We start from the raw sequence: 20605 nt of genomic DNA, 5'->3' as shown, positions 1-20605 counted from the left end.
GTTCAAACCGAAAACAAAAACAGGCTGCGTGGGTGGGGGCTTGTTGTTTCAAGACAACGAAATAGGATACAGGGAGGCCTTTTTGAGTAATAAATTCATGAGTTTGAAGTTATCCCAGCGACATCTCAGCGTTTTATCCTCTGTTGCAACGATAGTGACGTAAACAGTAGAAAAACTGCAAGCGTACTGTTGTCTGTTTGAACGTGGCCTGAGTGAGAGAGTGAGTGTAATCATGTCTACTCTCACGGCTTGTCTTCTGTCTCATGCGTGTCCTGCAGAACAGACACTCTTCTATCAATCCAGCTGACTACAGAGGCTGCGTAATGGCTTGCGTTTCCCTTGCATGTAAATGCAACTTGGAGCATATTTTAGCATAAACGTCGGTAGAGTCTATCACTTCATACAGGCAGGCCCGTATTAAGACAATGTGGTGCCCCTGGGCACTATACCTCAAAATCAATACTATATATTGCAGCATTGTGGATCGGTCAAATGTGTATTTTTCTGACTTTATTTCACGGGCCCTGAAAGCAACTCCTCTGATTGATCAAAAAATTTTCAAAGCATCACGGGAAAGCTAAAACTGCTTTAGCATCACAGCTAACGACAATAAAAGGACCGACAATTAATAAGATATGGACAAAAGACTATCAATATTAGATCTAAGAATATGGATTTATTGCACAAAGTCCTCTGAAAGAAATACAAGTTCTAGGAAAAGAAGTGCAGACTGTGGACCGGTCTTCTTCACTTCTCTGCTTACTGAATAAACTCACGAAGCGCACCGGCCGTGCCAAAGCCGGTCTACGGATATATTAGAAGTTCTTTGGCCGTGCTGTGAGCTTTGGGCGCAACCAAGTCTCACCAAGAGGTGGGGGGGTTTGTGTGAAAAATGTTTTTCTTTGCTTGCCATTTACATTTAATCAAGAAAGCCAACCACTTATCATTTTTTATAACAGTTAATATTTTACATTCATTATTATGATAACATTTTTGGGGGGGTTAAACTGGCCACTTTTGATTATTGTTATAACCCCCCCCCCATCCCCCAAATGATACATTTGCGCGTACCTGTGGACCAACTCAACTCTGACAGATTGGGGAGGAGTGATAATGGTCATGTAATATTGATTTATTTATTATTAATTATTATTATTATTAATTATTATTATTATTATTATTATTATTAGGAAGACCCAGGACTAGGTGGAGGGATTATATCTCCAACCTGGCCTGGGAACGCCTCGGGATCCCCCAGTCGGAGCTGGTTAATGTGGCTCGGGAAAGGGAAGTTTGGGGGCCCCTGCTGGAGCTGCTCCCCCCGAGACCCGACACCAGATAAGCGGACGAAGATGGATGGATGGATTATTATTATTATTATTGTGAAATTAGTGTTCATAAACGAATAATGTATGGTCTTTCAACAATTTCAAGTGATATGAATATAACAATTTACGTAAAATATTGTTAAAGCTTGTGTCATGTGGTGCCCCCCCACTGGTTGTGAATGGTTGGTGCCTTTGGGCCCTTATGGATAATCCGGGCCTGCATACAGGTGTGGATATTTGTTTGCCTGGTTAACAGGTAGCATCTGTGAGTTGCGATCAAATTGCTATTCTATGCTTCGAAAAATGAGAACAATTATATTGTTAATTTTAAAACACTGTAGGTGATGAAAGAGAGAGAGAGAGAGAGAGAGAGAGAAGGAGGGGCGAGAACAGAGGATTATGCGACTGTCTGTCCAGCTCCGTATCATATGTTGTCTGTGAGGCACAGTTTTGTTGTTTGCCAAATGAAAGAGGAGGAAGAAGAAAAGATTCATCAAGTTTTGCTACAGTAACTGTTTATATAAACCCTACGGATCTATCCGTTTCACACTTGAACAGCTTTGTCAGATTTAGCTGGCTTAGTGTGGATGTAGACGGAGGGACCAAACAAGCAACTGAGTAAGCGAATAATTACGTGTGTGAGTGTGTAAATCAGGCCAGGAGAGAGTGAGGAAGCAAGCGAATAAGTGATTGATTGAGTGAGTGACTGAGTGAGTGAGTGAGTGAGTACAATTGCAGTCTAGATGTGGCAAGTGCAAGTGATTGAATGTGTGTGTGTGTGTGTGTGTGTGTGGTGTGTGTGTGTGTGTGTGTGTGTGTGTGCACGCGTACAAATGAGTGTGTAATTAGCATATATATGTCAAAAGAAGTAAAGTAAATACAGTGTGTGTGTGTGTGTGTGTGTGTGTGTGTGTGTGTGTGTGTGTGTGTGTGTGTGTGTGTGTGTGTGTGTGTGTGAGTGAGTGAGAGAGAGAGAGAGAGAGAGAGAGAGAAAAGGGAGGAAGGCATCAGCAGGCCCAGTGACTTTCCCAGTGACTCATTAGTTGGGTAATTAAGGCACAAAGCTTCGGCCCCAGGGCTCCACCGAGCTGCACTCTGAGCCCCGACTGCTAATGACGCCGTCCTGGACCTCAGAGAGACGGAGGGAGGGGGAGAGAGAGAGAGTGAGAGAGAGAGAGAGAACTAAGATATAGGCAGAGCAACATAGATTAGTCCACACAGTAGGTGCACCGACTGCTCCTTACACAGTGACGTGAAAAGACGGAGGGGTCGATACTGTTCAAACCCTGCCGGGAAGTAATGGACAGTAAACCCACCTAAACTCTGGTTTTATCTGCAGTGTCCCCTCACCTTTGTAAACAATGACATGTACCTTACCCCAAAGAAGCGTCTATGTTGTAGGACGGTTAGGTCCTTTGGCGGTGCAACTTGTTGCATTTTAATACCACACTAAATTGGCAAAATTACAATAATAATCGTTACAAAACTTGTGTCTTCATCTTTCAAATTTTGAAAGCAAAACTTTGTTTTCTTCTTTGTTCAACTGTACTATACTGTTGATTTTGAACATTTAAAAAATAAAAGGGGGTTTAGCTCAATGAAATACAATGAATCATTCCACTTGTTGATCATATTCATATTACAAATCATTTTAAAAATGTTCCCTAGCAGCAATCACAGACTCACCATTATATTGTTATACAGGCTATTAGTTTAAAATAACACATTTGTCAGCATCAACCAGTGCTATAACAATGTACATCACTATCATGAAATTATATTACATTGCACTCAAAAAAATACAAATTTCAGTTACGATGCCACTAAACACTGGATTTTAGCCCCGCTAGCAGCTGTTGGTCACCACTTTGGTCCACAATGAAAAATCTTAGCAACTATGGTATCAATTGCCATGAAATTAGAATATATCCTCAGACTTGATCGCCTGACTTTTCCCTCTAGCACCATCATACGGTCCAATGTTTCATTTGTTCAATATGGTATATTGGTTTATGACCAAATACCTGCAAAACTAATGACATTCCCATCAGCCTCAGCTTTGTGTTTAGCGCTAATCGGCAAATGTTAGCATGCTAACACGCTAAACTAAGATTGTAAACTTTATACATCAGCATGTTAGCATGCCCATGTTAGCATTTTGCTCAAAGCATCACCGGGCCAGCCTCACAGAGCCGCTAGCATGACAGTAGTCTTGTTACATTGTACACGGCATCGGATGTATTTTGCAGGAATAAAAATGCATTATTACTTTATGGCACTAGAGACACTATACTAGTGTTTAATAAAAAACAAAAACAACTGAATTAACACACTTTTTTGAAAATATACTAGCCAATGTTACCATGTGACCATCTGGGGATTTTCATTTTTGTTTTTTCTTCATTTCACCATCATACCGCTGATACCTTGGCACTGGCTTGCTCCACTGTCCTGACAATGAGGAGAGGAGATGACAGAAAAATACAGAAGATGGACACTCACGTGTAGAGGCAGTGAAAGAGGTTAAGAGCACGAGAGACCCTTCAAAGATTTTGCTCTTCTCTACACAGTGTAGGGAATAAATGGAGGGGGGTTTTAGGAGAGGGGCGATGGTAACAGAAAGCAGTACTGGTAAAAGGGAGGCAGAGATAGAGAAGAAGAAGAGAGTGGGGCAAATTCCCTGCAGAGACCAGAGGCAGAAAAATAGGCTAAATGTGCAGAGGAGCCAAGCTGAGAAACTTCCCCCTCCTGTGGCAAAGGGGTGAGAGAAATCAGAGCTAAGGGAGAGGAGAGAAAAAAGTGACGGCAGGGAGGACAGAGGAGTTACTGGCATTTCCATTTTGTGCCTGTATGAAGGCTAATGACTCAGGGCGGGCTGCTGAGACCGGGCGAGGGTTCTGCAGGTGGTCCTCACAGGAGTGGAGAGCTCCTGAGGAGACTAAGGCCATTTTAATTGGACACTGAATAACGATATGACTACTTCACAGAGACAATAGTGGGGTGGTGCTTTCAGTTCCAAAAGGCCAATTACAGTATATTCATGTTGCATTGCTTTTATTTAAGACTTTATGAAGGTGCACAACATCAGTTTGTAGGCTATTAGGATTATTCCTCCTGGGTTTTATGACCAATTCTGCTCTGGGGATATACAGTGCGGCATTGCAGAGTGATTGCTTTGGGAAAGAAAATAATTAGAAGGAGATTTAGATTATAATAGCCATCACCAAGTGGCGGATTTCACTAATATAGTAGGCCTCTGGTCCGATGTTTTCATATTTTTGTACCTCATGATTTACTCGCATTACCCCTATTTTCCACTGGGCGCATCCGCGCTGCGTTCTGGAGGGGCCGCGGGATACCCATGGGAAGGAATTTGTTTTGGTGGAACATGTTCAAAGGATGTTTTAGTCGTGGAACAGAAAACTCTGATTGGACAGATAGTCTAGCTAGCTGTCTGGATTTACCCTGCAGATATCTGAGGAGTCCTCATAAATCGACCGGAGTTTAGAATGCTAACGCACAGAAAGTGGAAGGTAGCGACATCTGGTCGACATTAGGGACATCCGGCATAATTTCCGGCGGCATCTGAACAATCCTGGAAATGAAACGTCGTCAATTAACGGTCCCATGGCATGAAAATTTCACTTTATGCTATTTTTTAACATTAATATGCGTTCCCCCAGCCTGCCTATGGTTCCACAGTGGCTAGAAATGGCGACAGGTGTAAACCGAGCCCTGGGCATCCTGCTCTGCCTTTGAGAAAATGAAAGCTCAGATGGGCCGATCTGGAATCTTCTCCTTATGAGGTCATAAGGAGCAAGGTTACCTCCCCTTTCTCTGCTTTGCCCGCCCAGAGAATTTGGCCCATGAGAGAGAGACATCATGGCTTTCAAACAAGCAAAGTGGCAGTTGGTCAAGGCCACACCCCCGCCCTCCACCTTGCCCCCCCGTCTCTCCTCCTCAATAGCTACAGACACAGAAATGGCACATCCTAAGGAAAACTCATTGTGGGACTGGCTCTAGTGGCTGTAATTCTGCACCAAGGCTGAATTTCGGGAAAGAGACTTCAGATACAGTATTAGGGGACGACTAAGGCCTATATAAAAGAGACTTCAGATACAGTATTAGGGGACCACTAAGGTCTATATAAAAGAGACTTCAGATACAGTATTAGGGGACCACTAAGGTCTATGTAAAAGCATCCAAAGAGCACCATGTCATGGGACCTTTAAGACTAAGAGAATATCAAAGATACAAGACGAAACTGAAAGAAGGACGGGACTCAATTCGCAATAACAAATCCGTCTGCTACTTCGGGGCCACAGACAGAACCATGGATTTATCAATACACAGTTAGGCTACTGATATTTCAGAGCCATGGTCAGGGCCGTAGATTCTAACTTGCTCAAACCTCATTCAGATAAAGGATCATGAGTCAGGCAGCCTAGAATAAAATATTCTACTAAACAGCCCCTCTGCCCCTGCACTCTCTCTGCTACTAGGGGACAGAGGGGATAGGATGTTGTGTCGTACCAGAAATAAATTCCGCCTTTCTCTAGGGGCACAGCATCTTTTTCCTCAACTTCTTTTCATCTGAAAGAAAACAAAAACACTCTGTTCTCTAAGATGCTGTGCACCAGTGTGAACACGTCAGCTGCTAATTGAGCGATTATTATTAGCAGAAACAAATACTTTTGTTATCATGATAAGGTGAGGCAATATCTGAGATGTGGTGGATAGGAGCAGCAGGATCAGAAATCAGTTGCAGGGGGTGGATAATATATGCCAGGCTATTTTCTCCCCGATGCAAATGTGGTCGAACCATTTCTCCCAGAGGCGGTGCATGGCGCGTGTGTGTGCAGAGCCTCGGCGCTCCAATCTTTCAGCTTATTAATTTCATATTTACTCATTTATTTTTAAATGTGTTGAGTGATGGAAATGCTGCAGACTGCAGCACAGAGGTGCTTACATGGCAGATGGGTTTAAAAGGGGAAGTGAGCTAGTGTCAGAGGCAAGATTTCAATTCAAAGTTGAAGGATCGTTTTTTCTTTTATTATTCATGGGAAGTAAGAATTATCCATGGAAAGTTGACTGAGCACACATGGCGTCCTACTGTGCTCCCTATTCAGTAGAAAGGTTACACTTGATCAGTTTGGGGATCAAATGCACTGCTCACAGACAAAGGGACAACATCTTTTGAGATGAAGAAAAATGTTTCCAACGTATGTCTTGTCCAAAGCCTTTTGAAGAGTTCAAATTGGCAGCTTTACAGTAGCAATAGTCTCGCTTTGCCGGACCTTCCTCCATAGCTCTGCGGAGGGGGGTCTGGCTAGTCCACACAGCATTCCGGGATGGGAGAAAAACGTGCTCTGGTTTATTGGCATTTCTTTAAACCAATCACAATCATCATGGGCGGCGCCAAGCTCCACACAGAGCCGCTGCAAAATAGTAGTGCGAGAGAAAACTCAGATAGGACAGATAGTCTAGCTAGCTGTCTGGATTTACCCTGCAGAGATCTGAGGAGCAGTTAACCATAGTCCATATAAATCCACCGGTGTTTAAAATTCCAACACAAAGAAAGCGGAAGTTATCGGGACATCCGGCCGAAAATAGTGACATCCAGCGGAATTTCTGGCGGTACCGGAGCAATCCCGGAAGTGGAACGTCGTGGATATAGACCATAAGATACTAAAATCAAAACACTGAAATTATTTATCTATGCATTACATTTTAAAGGTTTTGTCTCACTCATAAGCCAATTATTTAAGTCACCCATGTGTCAGTCGCTGGTTAGTTGTTAAAGTGCCCATATTATGAAAAAATAAACACTTTTTTTGGGATTTGGGGTGTTATTTTGTGTCTCTGGTGCTTCCACACACATACAAACTTGAAAAAAAACCATCCATGCTGTTCTGAGTGAGATACAGGTTTCTGAATGTATCCTGCCTTCAGTCTCCGGGTGAGCTGGTCAAAATAGGCAGGGTTTTCTACGTCACTAGCCGAAACGAGGGGGCTAACCGCTAGCATGCTAGCGCTAGCAGGTTAGCCCCCTCGTTCTCAATGGCAAAACACTGCTACAACACACACGAGTTCACTATAATCTACAAAAGAACTACTTACATGTCCCTGTTCTGCAGGTATTCCACGCAAAGTTGGAAGTGGGCCCTGGTTTAGAAGAAGTCTCCCGGCTAATCCTGCCTTGTACTGACTGAAGTTAGAGAAACAGCTAGCTAGCTGCTGTGATCCTTATAGCTACTGCGCATGTGCGAATCCCAACAAAGATGGAACAGAAGTGAGATGCCTCACTCTGTAGCTAAAACAGAGAGCTCAACACACAGGGTGAAAAGAGGAGCTGCAGCAATGTGCAGTACAACAAAAATATGGTGTTTTTTTTAAATTAAACCATGTAAACCTATTCTGGTACAACCTCAAAATACAATTATGAACCTGAAAATGAGCATAATATGGGCACTTTAAAATGTTCTCAAACATTTTTCCCCACTTCTTCTTTCCTTATCCCCCTCCCTCTACTTCATTTCCTTGATCTCCTCCTCTTCTTCTCATCCTCTTTCTTCTTGTCCCCTTCCTTGTTCTCCGATTCTCCTGCCTTCATATTCTTCTATTAGTATAATCTTCAACTCCAGCTCTCTATGTGTATTAAATCAGATTTGGATTTTGTCCAGATATGAGACACATTGAATTTAGGGTCGCTGCTAATTCCCAGTGATGAGTCAGCTAAATATGTTTGGCCATGTGGGGAAGGTCAGCATCAGAGAAACAAACTGAACGGGTGTTTGTTATTTATTCTGCTCCTTAGATGAACTCTCTTGTGCTTGCATATTCAAACTGCATGTTTACATCTTCACTCTGAACTAAAGGCTTGTTCCCACACACACACACACACACACCCTCCCTCCTTCTCTCTTTGAACACAAACACAACCTGTCTGTCACCACTGAACTCTTTCCCCACAGTATATCGAGACTATTTCAATAACCTTCCCTCCCTAAACTGTTGTCATTTTTCAAATAAATGACCTTATTCTTCTTTGTTATCCTTTTCTTTTCACTCTTTTCATTTATGGGCTTACATTTTTGCAACTGGATAATCAAATGTTTCAGTCTGACTGTTGTTAAGAAAACAATCTTGCCACAAGCTCCATCTAATAGCTGTTCTGGAGCTTTGGATCATATCTCACGATCTTCTTCAGCAGTTTGCTCACTTGTCATAGAGTTTTACAATTGTAAATTTTATGTCCAGCCCCCCCCCCCCCATTGTGTTTTATTTGCAAAAATCTTAATTAAAAAGTAAAGTAACTAGTAACTAAAGCTGTCAGATTAATGTAGTGGAGTAAAAAGTACAATATTTCCCTCTGAAATGTAGCGGAGTAGAAGTAGGAAGTGGCATGAAAAGAAAAGACTCAAGTAAAGTACAAGTACCTCAAATTTAAGTACAGTACTTGAGTAAATGTACTAAGTTACATTCCACCACTGAAAACAGCTAATAAAAAAGGACCTTGTGGTGAGATTGTTTTCTGTGTCCAACATCAAAAATGAACGTAAACCTCAATCTAGGGCGCCCAGATAGCTCAGTTGGTAGAGCAGGCACCCATATATAGAGGTTTACTCCTCGACGCAGCGGGCTAGGGTTCGACTCCGACCTGCGGCCCCTTGCTGCATGTCATTCCCCCGCTCTCTCCCCTTTCATGTCTTCTGCTGTTCTATCAAAATAAAGGCCTAAAATGCCCAAAAAATAATCTTTAAAAAAACAAAAAAGCTCAATCTAAATGTTGATCTGATAGATAAATCAAAATTTATGGATGTTTGTACAGTGGCAAAAAGCAGCAAACATCTCAAACTGTATCAACAGAGAGTCAAGGGCACAAAAAAAAGACATCACTCTATTTGATCAGTCAGCTGTAGGAGCTACATCACCGCAGCACTCGGTGTATTTTTGTTGTTGTTGCATATTTTGATGTGTTATTCACCCTAAATGACACTGAGCTGTAAAACTGCATGGCTTTGATTTAAACAACTTACAAACTCATACAGCATAAATGTTATTCTGACCCCTGACCTGTCATCCAACATGAACAGTAAGCAACTGATCTTTCCATTAGACTGAAGATGCAGCGATCACTCCCCCCTTCATACATTCATACATACATTCCCCCCACTTTTGTTTCCTCCTCTGTGTTTAATGGCAGCGTCTGTTTGACGGCTCTGCGCTAACACAATTTTCCAGAAAACCAATTTGTTGGTTGTCAGCCAGAAGCCCCTCTTTTCTCATTATTTGTCACGAAGCGATTTGTTTCTGTGAGTTTAGGGCTCCTCTCTGATGATATGGGAGGGAATTTTCTTCCAGGGTAAACAAAAAGACTGAGTGAAGTAATTGGCTGACAGTTTGCCATGTAAGGTTTACCACATTGCCAGTGTGTATCGACCACAGACTGCTTCAAAGGCCTAAATATTCGCGGTATAAAACATCAACATTGACACTTGCAGCAGTTTTACGGCAGCTAATTTGCTCTCATCCGCGCAAACAAAGAGATTCTCCTTGGATAACACGATCTCAGGGCATAGTAAACGTCTTTACAACAGCATGAGATTTAAAGAAACGCAGCACTGGGCAACACTTTGCTCTGGGGACAGCATGATAAATAAAATTTGGTCTGATAAATAAATGTAGAGCCTATGTATTTAAAGGCCTCTGGATGAGATTATTAGCAGCTCACACAGCGATTAAAGCCAACTTAAAAAGTCGCCAGCGGCTGTGTTCCCACTGCCTAATTGAAACCATTCCTTATTTACTCATCTTAAGGGGATCAGAGAGCAAGCAAAGACGGTTTCATTTTCCACCTAATATCTAGCGCCTCCTGAACCATGCGCACAAGCAATAGCATCCCTCTGGGGAAAGGACAGGGTGTTCATGTCGCACCAAAACGAAGGGGGAACGAAAGAGAAAACAAAATTACAGATCACAGGAGGATTAATTCCATTTCTAAGGCAGCCAGCGGTGGAGGAAGGGGGAGGAGGAGCCCAGTGTGTGTGTGTGTGTGTGTGTGTGTGTGTGTGTGTGTGTGTGTGTGTGTGTGTGTGTGTGTGTGTTTGTGTTAAAAGAATATGTTTCACGATGGCGGCCTATTTCTTTGTGTTAATTCCTCCATGCCTTTTAACTTCTAAAGCTCCTGCATTGTGGCGCAGTAGGACAGAGTGTGATTGAAAAATTTTGAGAAGTATTTTTAGCCTCACTTGCCCTGAGGGGACAGCATATGATTTTTTCACCCCCCTCTTTTCTTCCTCTACTCCTTCTTTCGTGGTTTCACAATGAACCTCTGGATTTGTGCCCGGGAGGAAGTTAGAATCCGAACTGAATCAGCTCTCTAGCTACATCACAGGAGCTGCCGCCTGATTGGCGCTAGCAGGCTTGATCCAGAAATCCCTTTTTTTCCCTTCAATTGCATTCCTGATGATGTAGTGCAGCACTTAAAGCACACCACACCATTGTGTTATACTGCCTGCACGATATGGTTGAACAATGTCACACATATGAGCTTTAGCTTTGAATTTTGTCTGTCACAGGAATGTGGTTTGACGAGGTGTAAAGGCTGGGGAGTGACAGACTCAATGCAAAAGGATAAGAATAATCTCATTCTGAAAGAAGTACGTGTTGTAATCAATTAGATATTACAAAGACACTAATCAGATTAGAAATCCAACCTGATGTTTAAACAGCTCAAAGACATTAAAAGTAAACTGAAATGTAAAATTATCAACAGTTAGTATAAATTAAAAGGTCCCATGGCATGACAATTTCACTTTATGAGGTTTTTTAACAATAATATGAGTTCCCCCAGCCTGCCTATGGTCTCCCAGTGGCTAGATATGGCGATAGGTGTAAACCGAGCCCTGGGTATCCTGCTCTGCCTTTGAGAAAATGAAAGCTCAGATGGGCAGATCTGGAATCTTCTCCTTATGAGGTCATAAGGAGCGAGGTTACCTCCCCTTTCTCTGCTTTGCCCGCCCAGATAATTTGGCCCGCCCATGAGAGAGAGACATCATGGCTTTCAAATGAGAAAAGTGGCAGTTGGTCAAGGCCACACCCCCACCCTCCACCTTGCCCCCCTCTCTCCTCCTCAATAGCTACGGACACAGAAATGGCACATACTAAGGAAAGCTCATTGTGGGACTGGCTCTAGTGGCTGTAATTCTGCACCAAGGCTGAAATTTCAGGAAAGAGACTTCAGATACAGTATTAGGGACCACTAAGGCCTATATAAAAGAGACTTCAGATACAGTATTAGGGACCACTAAGGCCTATATAAAAGAGACTTCAGATACAGTATTATGGGACCACTAAGGCCTATATAAAAGAGACTTCAGATACAGTATTAGGGGACCACTAAGGTCTATATAAAAGCATCCAAAGAGCACCATGTCATGGCACCTTTAAGCTATGTCACTTTTAGATTGAACTTGAAAATTTTTCACCTCTCTTTATTCACGCACGAGGACAGTCTCCTAGCCATTTACGCCTTGACGGTGTATGTGCAGAGTACCTTCGCTGTCTTTGTGTGACAGCTCAGTCCCTAATCTCAAAACTTGCCAGGAACCTTTATTTTATTTCAGATACATCCTATTTTCTCTGTCTGTTTATAAATTGGACTCAAAAACTAAATTTGTCAGATTTTGTAGCTCAAACTGAAATATTTATACCTTGTGCTGATGCTTCTGTGCCCAGAGCCAATTTGAATAGGTTTGTGTCCACATACGTGTTAGCATTGATTTGGTTTGGTTTGATTGGTATATGCTTTGTACTGTGTCTAAACACACTAAAAAAGCATTAGACAAAATATGCATTGAATTATAACATTATGAAACTAAATACATTGTACTCAATTGGAGTCAATGAGACTGCGATATGTTCTGTCTCAAGGTTGGTATCCAGTAGTCTTGAGCCTGTAAGTGATGCGCATACAATTATGCTTACACAAATTGCAATTCACATTGGATCTTGTCACACCACAATCATCCCAAGTACATGCGCAATAAAATGCTTCGATGGCTTCTTAGATAAATAATGTATGAAATGTCACTGTGAATGTAAAGACGTGCAGAAAACTCCACAGTAGACAAGTAGAAAAGCATGCAGAATTATACATTAGCAGCACGTTATGTGCAGCTCAATAAATCACTCACTATTATATTAAGAACAACAGATCCACATGTTACGGTCACAGTAACGCAGGAGCTTGTCTGCACTGGCCAAATGTAATGAATGAGACAGATGTTTTGCACAGCTGCTTTACACACATTAACAAGACTTTAACATCAAACAAGCGACAACACTCAGTATGTGTGAGAGCGTGCTGCATGGTGTCAGGAGTTTAAATGTGTGTGACTGACTGAACTCAATTTGGCCTCTGATGTCCTCGTGGTTGCACTGTGGAAAAATAACTACACTAATGTGTGTATAGCATGAACATCATTTTACACAACTCGTAATTGCAGATTTTGCATTTCCAGAGTCAATCATACACATACAGTAGAGTGCATTATACTGTATCTACAGTTTGGGGGTTTTCAAATATTAAGTAATCTGTATCCAAATGCTAGTCAGTCTATAACCAGACCAAGCTCAATCTTTTAACCCTTGTGTTGTCCTTCCGTCAACCTTGAAAAAAACTTGTTTTTTCGACATTTTTGACACCTTTTTTCAGTTTGTTTTTGCTTTTTCCAATGTTTTAAATTGTTACATTTTTCTTCTACACATTTTCACACTTATTTCTATGTCCCATATTTTCTGACATAAATTGAAAACGGGTCAATTTGACCCGAAGTCAACACAAGGGTTAAGATTGAACATTAGCCTGGGAAGGCTGCTCTGTATTTTCTACTGAACAAGAGGCGTGATCAACAGGCATAGTTCAAATGACTCTGTACGCAATTGGATTGTCCTTCAACCAATCAGACCGAACGATCCGAGTGACGTAGCAGCGACAGCGGCATGAACGGGTCGCTGCGCTTCGGTGGCCGCTATGTTGAATGTAAACAAGAAGCTGCTTGGCCGCTTCTCTATCGTCATCGTGTTAAACCCGCCAATAGCGTGCCAGGTGGGTAGCCAGTTTGTGATTGGTCCCCGCAAAACTGTAACGGAAGCAGGATAGATAAACGTACAGGTTTCAAGCCTGAGCTGCAGGGTGAAATCAAAACACCAGCAGATCGGGCTGGGTTTCACCCAGTCTATCCAAATGCACCTTGACAGCAGCTTTTCCAAGCTTGTCATACACAATACTTCCATTATTGGAAATTAAGCATTGCGATAGTTCATGCAGGACACGGAAGTCATACGCCTGCTGATTTAATTATCATTTCTATCAGTCACATGTCAATTACCGCCCATTCTCACAAGGCAGGCCATTTAAATGCGACTCCCTCCTCACTGATCCCTGACACCAATGCTGCCTCTCTCACCGCCACTGCTGGTAAAGCTTTGCCTCCACCGCCCCAGCCTCCCCCCACCTTCATAGTTCAAAGTCAAAATGCTTTCAATGTCTTGGTTTGGGCCCTCTCCTATATACCCATTGGGGGTTTTCTACATTGAGCTCTCTGTTTTGGCTTAGCATGCTGCTTGGCTAATCCAGGGAGTATCATAAAGAGCGGAGCCAACAGCGCCAAGCATAAGTGTATTTTATTATATTTATTTGTTGCAATAAATGGTTAAATCTATGACGAGAGTGTTCCTGACTGAAAGTCTTGTTAGCGTTGCTGACTCTACCTGAGACCAAACACATAAAGAACCCGGCTGGCATGGTCTCACCAGTCTGCTCCACCCACACTGGCCCTCTCTCTGACCTTCCATTGAACTTCTGTACTTTGACTTTTCCCATGGATCCAAACGTTTCTTTCTGTATGGTCTCATTGACTCTAATTAGCCATAGCGGCATTTCCCACGTCTTGTGACAGCTTGTACAGACAACCAGACCTCTGCTTCCTCTCTCCCTCCTCTCCTCTCCTCTCTCCCTCCCTGGTCTCTCGTTTTGCATCCAGCTCTTTGTGTTGGCGCTCTCCCACGCGCCCCAGCTGTTTGGCCTGCAGTAAATGTCGCCTCGAACAGCGCACTGCTGGGATCCCAGCCGCCATGCACCCGGGGCCAAGCACCATCTCAATCCTGGTCTCTCTCTTACTCTCTATTTTGACCTCTCTGCCGTCTCCATTTTTCCTCTCCTTCGCATTATCAAGCTCTCCATTCTCTAATCTTATTGCTGCCATTCCCGGACCTAAACCACTCTCCCTTCCCACTCTCATTACCATACATACTGATTGGCCGATGTTGCCTGACAGAAGCTACGTGTGTCTTGTTGTCACACAGCTGGTTGCTCCCTGAAACAGGCCGTTGCCAGCGGCTGTCTGCTGCAGGTTGTCATCCCTCAGGGAGGTGCGCGGTGGCGGCTCGGAGAAAATATTGCTGAGAAAGAGCTTTGCGCAGCAACTCCGTCCCTAACTTTCGTTTTAAAACAGCTGGTCACTCACTGATTGCAGCTCATTAATGTCAGGCCCCTGTCCGCTGTAATGGAAGTTGCACTGAGAGGGAATCAAAGGAAGTGTCAGAATATAGAGCGCTGCTGTGATACAGAGCCGAAGCAATCAGCTATGATTGGATTTTGAGCCACTCTTATTAACTCCAAGATTGAGGGGATGGAGTGAAAAGCATGATGCTAATTGCCAAAACAAACAGGGAATGACTCCAAAATCAGTGTTGGTATCTGAATTGCAAATCTTCACGTGGCGTTTGCTTTTTTGTTTTTGTAAAGCTATTTTCCTTCTCTCCTCCTCATCTCTGTTGAGCTGTTGGGTATTATCATTAAAGAATAAGTATGGCTGTACCGGAACCTTTGTACAATAATAAAGACCTCAAACACAAATTAAATGGAAGCAATCAAAAAGAGGCTAACTGCTGTGAAAAAGGACTGTCATTTACATAATTTGCAGTGTGACAGTAATAGTCCAGATAGTAAGAACTGCATGGAAAAATGTTTCTTGTGTTCCTTACATCAGTTTACTTAGGTGTCACCTGAAACTTTATGCATTGGATATTTCTTGCTGAGCTGCATGAAGACTGGAATGCTAAATCTCACTAAGATATTTTTTTTAAATGTCCCAATTCAGGTGCAACAAGGAAGAAGACACTAATTCAGACACTGGCAGAACAGAACTGTTACCATAGCCTCAATAGAGGCTATGGTAACAAAAAATGACTGCAAAAAGAAGGCAGGTGGCTGTCTGTAATGAATATATGTGTTGGAGCCATTTAGGGAAGGGTTAGCGAGACAACGAGGGTCAGCTGCAGAGAGGAGCAGGATCAGGTGATGGCAAATGTCGGATCCAATGACAAGGTCCACGGAAAGGCAGGGGGGAAAGGGAGGTTGTGAGGCTAAAGGGGAAGAATAGCCGACAGGGAAAGAGAAATCATGACAGTAGATTTCCATATAAATACTCGTTATTGCCAGTTAAAAGTGATTTGTACTTCTTCTGCTTCTAAACACAAATGTGTCTTTTTCCTGAGAACAGTCTTGTTGTTACTAAAGGGATTGCTTTGGAGACTCGGCTGTGATTTAGTTTGGAATAAACAGAAGAATAGGAGCATTATCGACATGAGCAGTGACCGCCACCATGGCTGACAGACAAGAAACAAGAAAACTCAAATTTCATGAACAGAAATCCAAAGTCACAGTACCGCTTGCTGCAAGCAAGAACACCTTTAACTTCCGCAAAACAATAGCACAACCATCAGCGCTTAGCAGCAAAGATATATCCAAATAAACCCCACAAATGTTCAGTGATTCCACATACAAATTGTTTTGTCTCATACATTCTTTTCCCGTTTGGTGTCTCTCAGGTGGGACGTCCACGCTGCGTCTCTCGTCGGTGCGGGAGCTGCCCGACCAGCTGCAGGACCTTTACCAGCAGGGTTTTGTTTTGGCATCTTTTCACCCGTTCATCCAGCCCTGTGGTCCAGAGTCCAACAGCCCACAGCACCAGCTCTACCGGGCAATACTGATCCGACTCAACGACGGGTAAGAGCCACATGAGAGTGATTTCTGGCCATTAAAGGTGTAATTATCTGACATGGGAGTAAGGCTCAAAACATTAGTTTGCTCCCACCCTAAGCTAATGGAAACTCAAACATCCACCTACAGTTTCTGCAGACAATTTAGTCGTTAAAGGTTTCCAGTTAAATAATTCATGCAACAGTATTATTAGTAAAGTATTTCCGTTACGGTGTTGGCTCAAAAGAAGATTAAGGTCATGTACTGTATGATTGTATATACTGGTATTTGAGGCTTATTGTTTTTCTTCTTTTACAGAAATGTACTTGGAAATATTCCAAGTTAAAAAAAAAAATTTGCACATTTTTCAGAAAACTGAAAGTGATATATAATAAATACTTACAACTTTTCTAAGTTCACAAGTTAACAAAAAGTATGCTTTTTACAGTAATAACCGTCACTGTCGGTGAAAGGTTGTGACAATTAAAAGGAGAGGGCCCTTATTAAAAGAAATACGTTTTTCTCACCACCGCCCCCTATACATGACCCCAAGGAAATCACCTTTCAGGGGCCTCAGACTTCTTAGCTACACCCCTGAGAATAAGACCTCTGTGATTACAAAATGATGCAGCCATTATAGTCACTTAAAAAAATATGGTGAGATTGCTAATGCACCTTAATTGGTGTCATTATGCAGAGAAACACTTGATGGGACTCCGATTTTGCTTTATCTTCATGTGTTGGGTGGTTCAAAAATGGTATGATGGCTGGATGGTAAGTGACATTAGGGTTTATATAATGATCATACATGTTTACGGCCAGTGTTTAATTTTTTTTAAATTATTTTTGTTAATAATGCAGGATACATCCGAGCAGAAAGATCTCCACAACAGCTACAAACTAAAAAAAAAAGGGGATTTTTGTGTTGCATTTCTTATCGGTCGCACAACCTTTCGGTGTTGCTTCAGTATCAACACCAGAGCATCACAACATCTGTTTGTGGCTCAGCAAGCTGTCCTGTGGGCAGATGTAATTGGACGTGAGTCAGCAATAACCTCAATCCTCGATCTCCAGCCCTTTCAATGCTCGGGCCAAAACCGGCTGCATGGCCCAAAGTCACCACCGCCCCCTACATCTGCCCTCCAGCCCTGTGCCCGAGCCGCTGTGTCCTGGGAAATATGGGGGTGGGCGCACGTTTCGGGTCAGGGCAGGACGCCACGGAGTGGCTCCAAGGGTGGTTGAAGGGCATGTCGGGGGAGTGATGGACAGTGGAGGTGGCTTTTTGTCTGGTCAGAATCCTTAAAAAGAGATCGCTTCCTCTGGACTCCAGCAGAAAAACTGCTTTACTTTTTGGAAAGATTCATCCTGGGGTTTTGAAAGGGTCTGACAGCCCCATGGGTCCTGAAACCTGATTATCTTATTCAGGACCATGTACTGTAAAGTCAGTTGAAGTAAAACCATGACAATCAAAAAGATTGAACCTTCCCTGGCAGCAGTGACATGCAGACAGCCCCTGTGGCCGCTCTGTCTGGCTCTGAAGTCCAGAAAACATCCTGGCCTGTTTACCAAAACACTGTTCCCATGGGTTTGTGAGAGTGTGTGTGTGTGTGTGTATGTGTGTGAGAGGATGTCTTGTCCCTTTTTGAAGAGGTTAGAGCTCCAGCACTTGAAGCTTTTTCTTTAGACAAGCCGTTCCAACACATTCTCACTCCCAACTCGTCAATTTCTCGTCTTTAATACTACTCCCCACCATTGTCGCTCTTCATACTACAGTACATAAACATATAGCCCCCTGGTCGAGCAGTTGCTCTGCCCAGTGCGTCCCATACAGACGCTAAAGGGTGCCTTGTGCATCCGTATCTGAAGCTGAGGGCCACTGACTAAAGGCCCGTCCACACCAACAACGTTGACTATATCCATAACTATAACGATGTGAGCAATCGCATCCACACTATTAAACGATTACGTTCTGTAAACAGTGGTGTTAAGCACGCACTGCACTCTCCAGCTGATAATAACACATACCACAGCAGACATTGCAACGTCAGATAACTGGAATGTCTGTAGGAATATCCTACGTATTCGTGAATTCAGAAAAATAAAAGTCTGCCAGCGGTCCCTGGGGCGCAGACACCGCTGCCTTCTCCAGGAAACAGCGGCGCACAGAGCTCTAGAGAGCCAGGGATCAGAGCAGGCGGGCGGCTGTTAGATCTGTGCAGAGCACAGGAACAAAAACACAGACAGTATGATTCTAACTTTCAAACACAAGATTCACTCTCATTGGTTTCTGTGACATGAGAAATACTTTCAAAGTACTAATGTTTAAAAATATAAAAACACACACACACAAACACACACGGGAGGGGAGGAGGATCGTAGCCCCGCTGACAGGAAGTCACGTCCCGCCACTAACTGCGAAACACGTCATTTTTTTGTATTTTTAAACTACAGTGACAGTGGGGTGGCTTGGTTGGAAATGTAGATGTAGTCCTATTTTCAAATCTCCAGTTAGATTTTAACACTGACTTAAAGCGCAACTCTCGCCAAAATGCAACCTAGGGTGTTTTTGTGAATGTACCCGAGTCAAACTTTTGTTTAAAAGCATAATTAGGACGGAAGCGCCACTTTTAAGATTTATCGTATTATCTTTTTCGGTCAAATGGCCTTTTGAATGGGAGTGCTAGGGGCACTTTCATGCTAATCTCAAAATAGCTATTTTAAAAAAAATAAGAAGTCTCGACACAACATGAAACTTTGCTCAAAGTATCACCAGGGGCTCTACACCTTAACAAAAGCATTGACAACATTGTTTTTTTACCCAGAGTTTACTAAAAAGAAAGGTTTTAATTTGAACGACTCACTTTAGCAGTTGTTGTTTCCGGTCGCTACCATCTCGCCAGTCAAAACGTGTCGATCTCCGAATGCAACGTAACAGGGAGGAGAGTAAAGACGGAAAGCTCCTAAAGCTTAGTTCCGTATAAATGCACGGATAAGTCGCTGTTTTGTCGTTGGTGAAAAACAATATTGACCTTGTAGTTGAAAAAAGAGCCTCATATAAGAATGACATTTCCTCCTATGGAGTCCGTTCATTCGCAAAACAACCTAGGTTGCATTTTGGCGAGAGTTACGCTTTAATAGAGCCCTATGGAATCTGTCTTAGAGCTTTTAAATTCTCAACTTTGCGATTCTGTCCATGATTCTGTTATCACAGAAACTATTGGGCTCTACATTTATACAATACATTAATTAATCAGTCTGTGACTCCGGGCCCTCGTTGAAAAAAATAAAAAAAGACACTTGCCCCTGGAGGTTGGGGAAAAAAATCGATACAGCATAGTATCGCGATATTTTTCGTGGCAATACTGTATCGATACACAGACGCCAAGTATCGATCTTTTATGATATATGTGTTGGTCAGTCTGTCTGCTGACAATCCCCATTTTGCAGCAATACAATTGAAGTGAGATGAACAAACAGAGAAATGTATCTTTTTAGATAAAACAAATGTTGACAAAATTGTCCTTTGGGGACATCATTTGAAACTGGGAAATATTTGAAGTTGGAAAAAAGGTAATAAATTGCAATATATCGCAGAATATTGCAATATGTTTAAAATCCCAATAATATTGTATCGTGACATAAGTATCGTGATGATATCGTATCGTGAGGCCTCTGGTGATTCCCACCCCTACTTGCCACAGGGCTAAATAACGTTTTTTGGGCAAACCCTGTGACGAGTTGGGAGTGAGAACGGCCAACGGCCAAGACTTGAGCGTTTTATGAGCATTGCATACTAACTCTTGTTTACATTTGTCTTTGTGCATATTGTGTGTAACTTCATGGGAATGTGTGACATTGTTCAGGATAAATCTCCCGAGCAGAATCCACCCCAGATTCCTCACAGCTTAAAACACATTTCTGTAATTTCTTCACTGCTGAGCATAAACACAACACCGCTGCTACTAATCTACATTGACATTTTAGTCATTTAGCCAACGCTCTCAGCCACAGTGACAGCACAATAACTGCAGAAAACCAATACCCGATATTACAAGCAACCAAGATTGCTGTGCTCCGACAGCTCTGCTGCAACATCAGGATGATCATGTAAGGAAAATGAAACAGAGGACATAAAATAAAAACTAAAGAGAGACTATCTGTGCAAGGCTTTTGTTGTTGTTGTTGTTGTTGTTTTCAGAAAGATTAATGAATAGAGGATCAGGGATGC

The 20605-nt window shown here is 42.6% G+C and overlaps 1 protein-coding gene across 1 annotated transcript in view; it reads left to right on the top strand.

Annotated features, from left to right (window-relative positions):
* Positions 1 to 20605, top strand: part of LOC120562846 (raftlin-like) — a 114318-nt gene that overhangs the window by 33515 nt on the left and 60198 nt on the right. The window contains exon 3 of the mRNA XM_039806763.1: positions 16227 to 16404. Coding sequence (XP_039662697.1) covers positions 16227 to 16404 — 178 coding nt within the window. The remainder of the gene's footprint in view (positions 1 to 16226; positions 16405 to 20605) is intronic.

This window comes from Perca fluviatilis, chromosome 7 (genome assembly GCF_010015445.1).
Source record: "Perca fluviatilis chromosome 7, GENO_Pfluv_1.0, whole genome shotgun sequence".
Classification (NCBI taxonomy): Eukaryota; Metazoa; Chordata; class Actinopteri; order Perciformes; family Percidae; genus Perca; species Perca fluviatilis.
The sequence above is the reverse complement of the archived record's forward strand: the minus strand, read 5'-3'. Positions and strand labels throughout refer to the sequence as shown.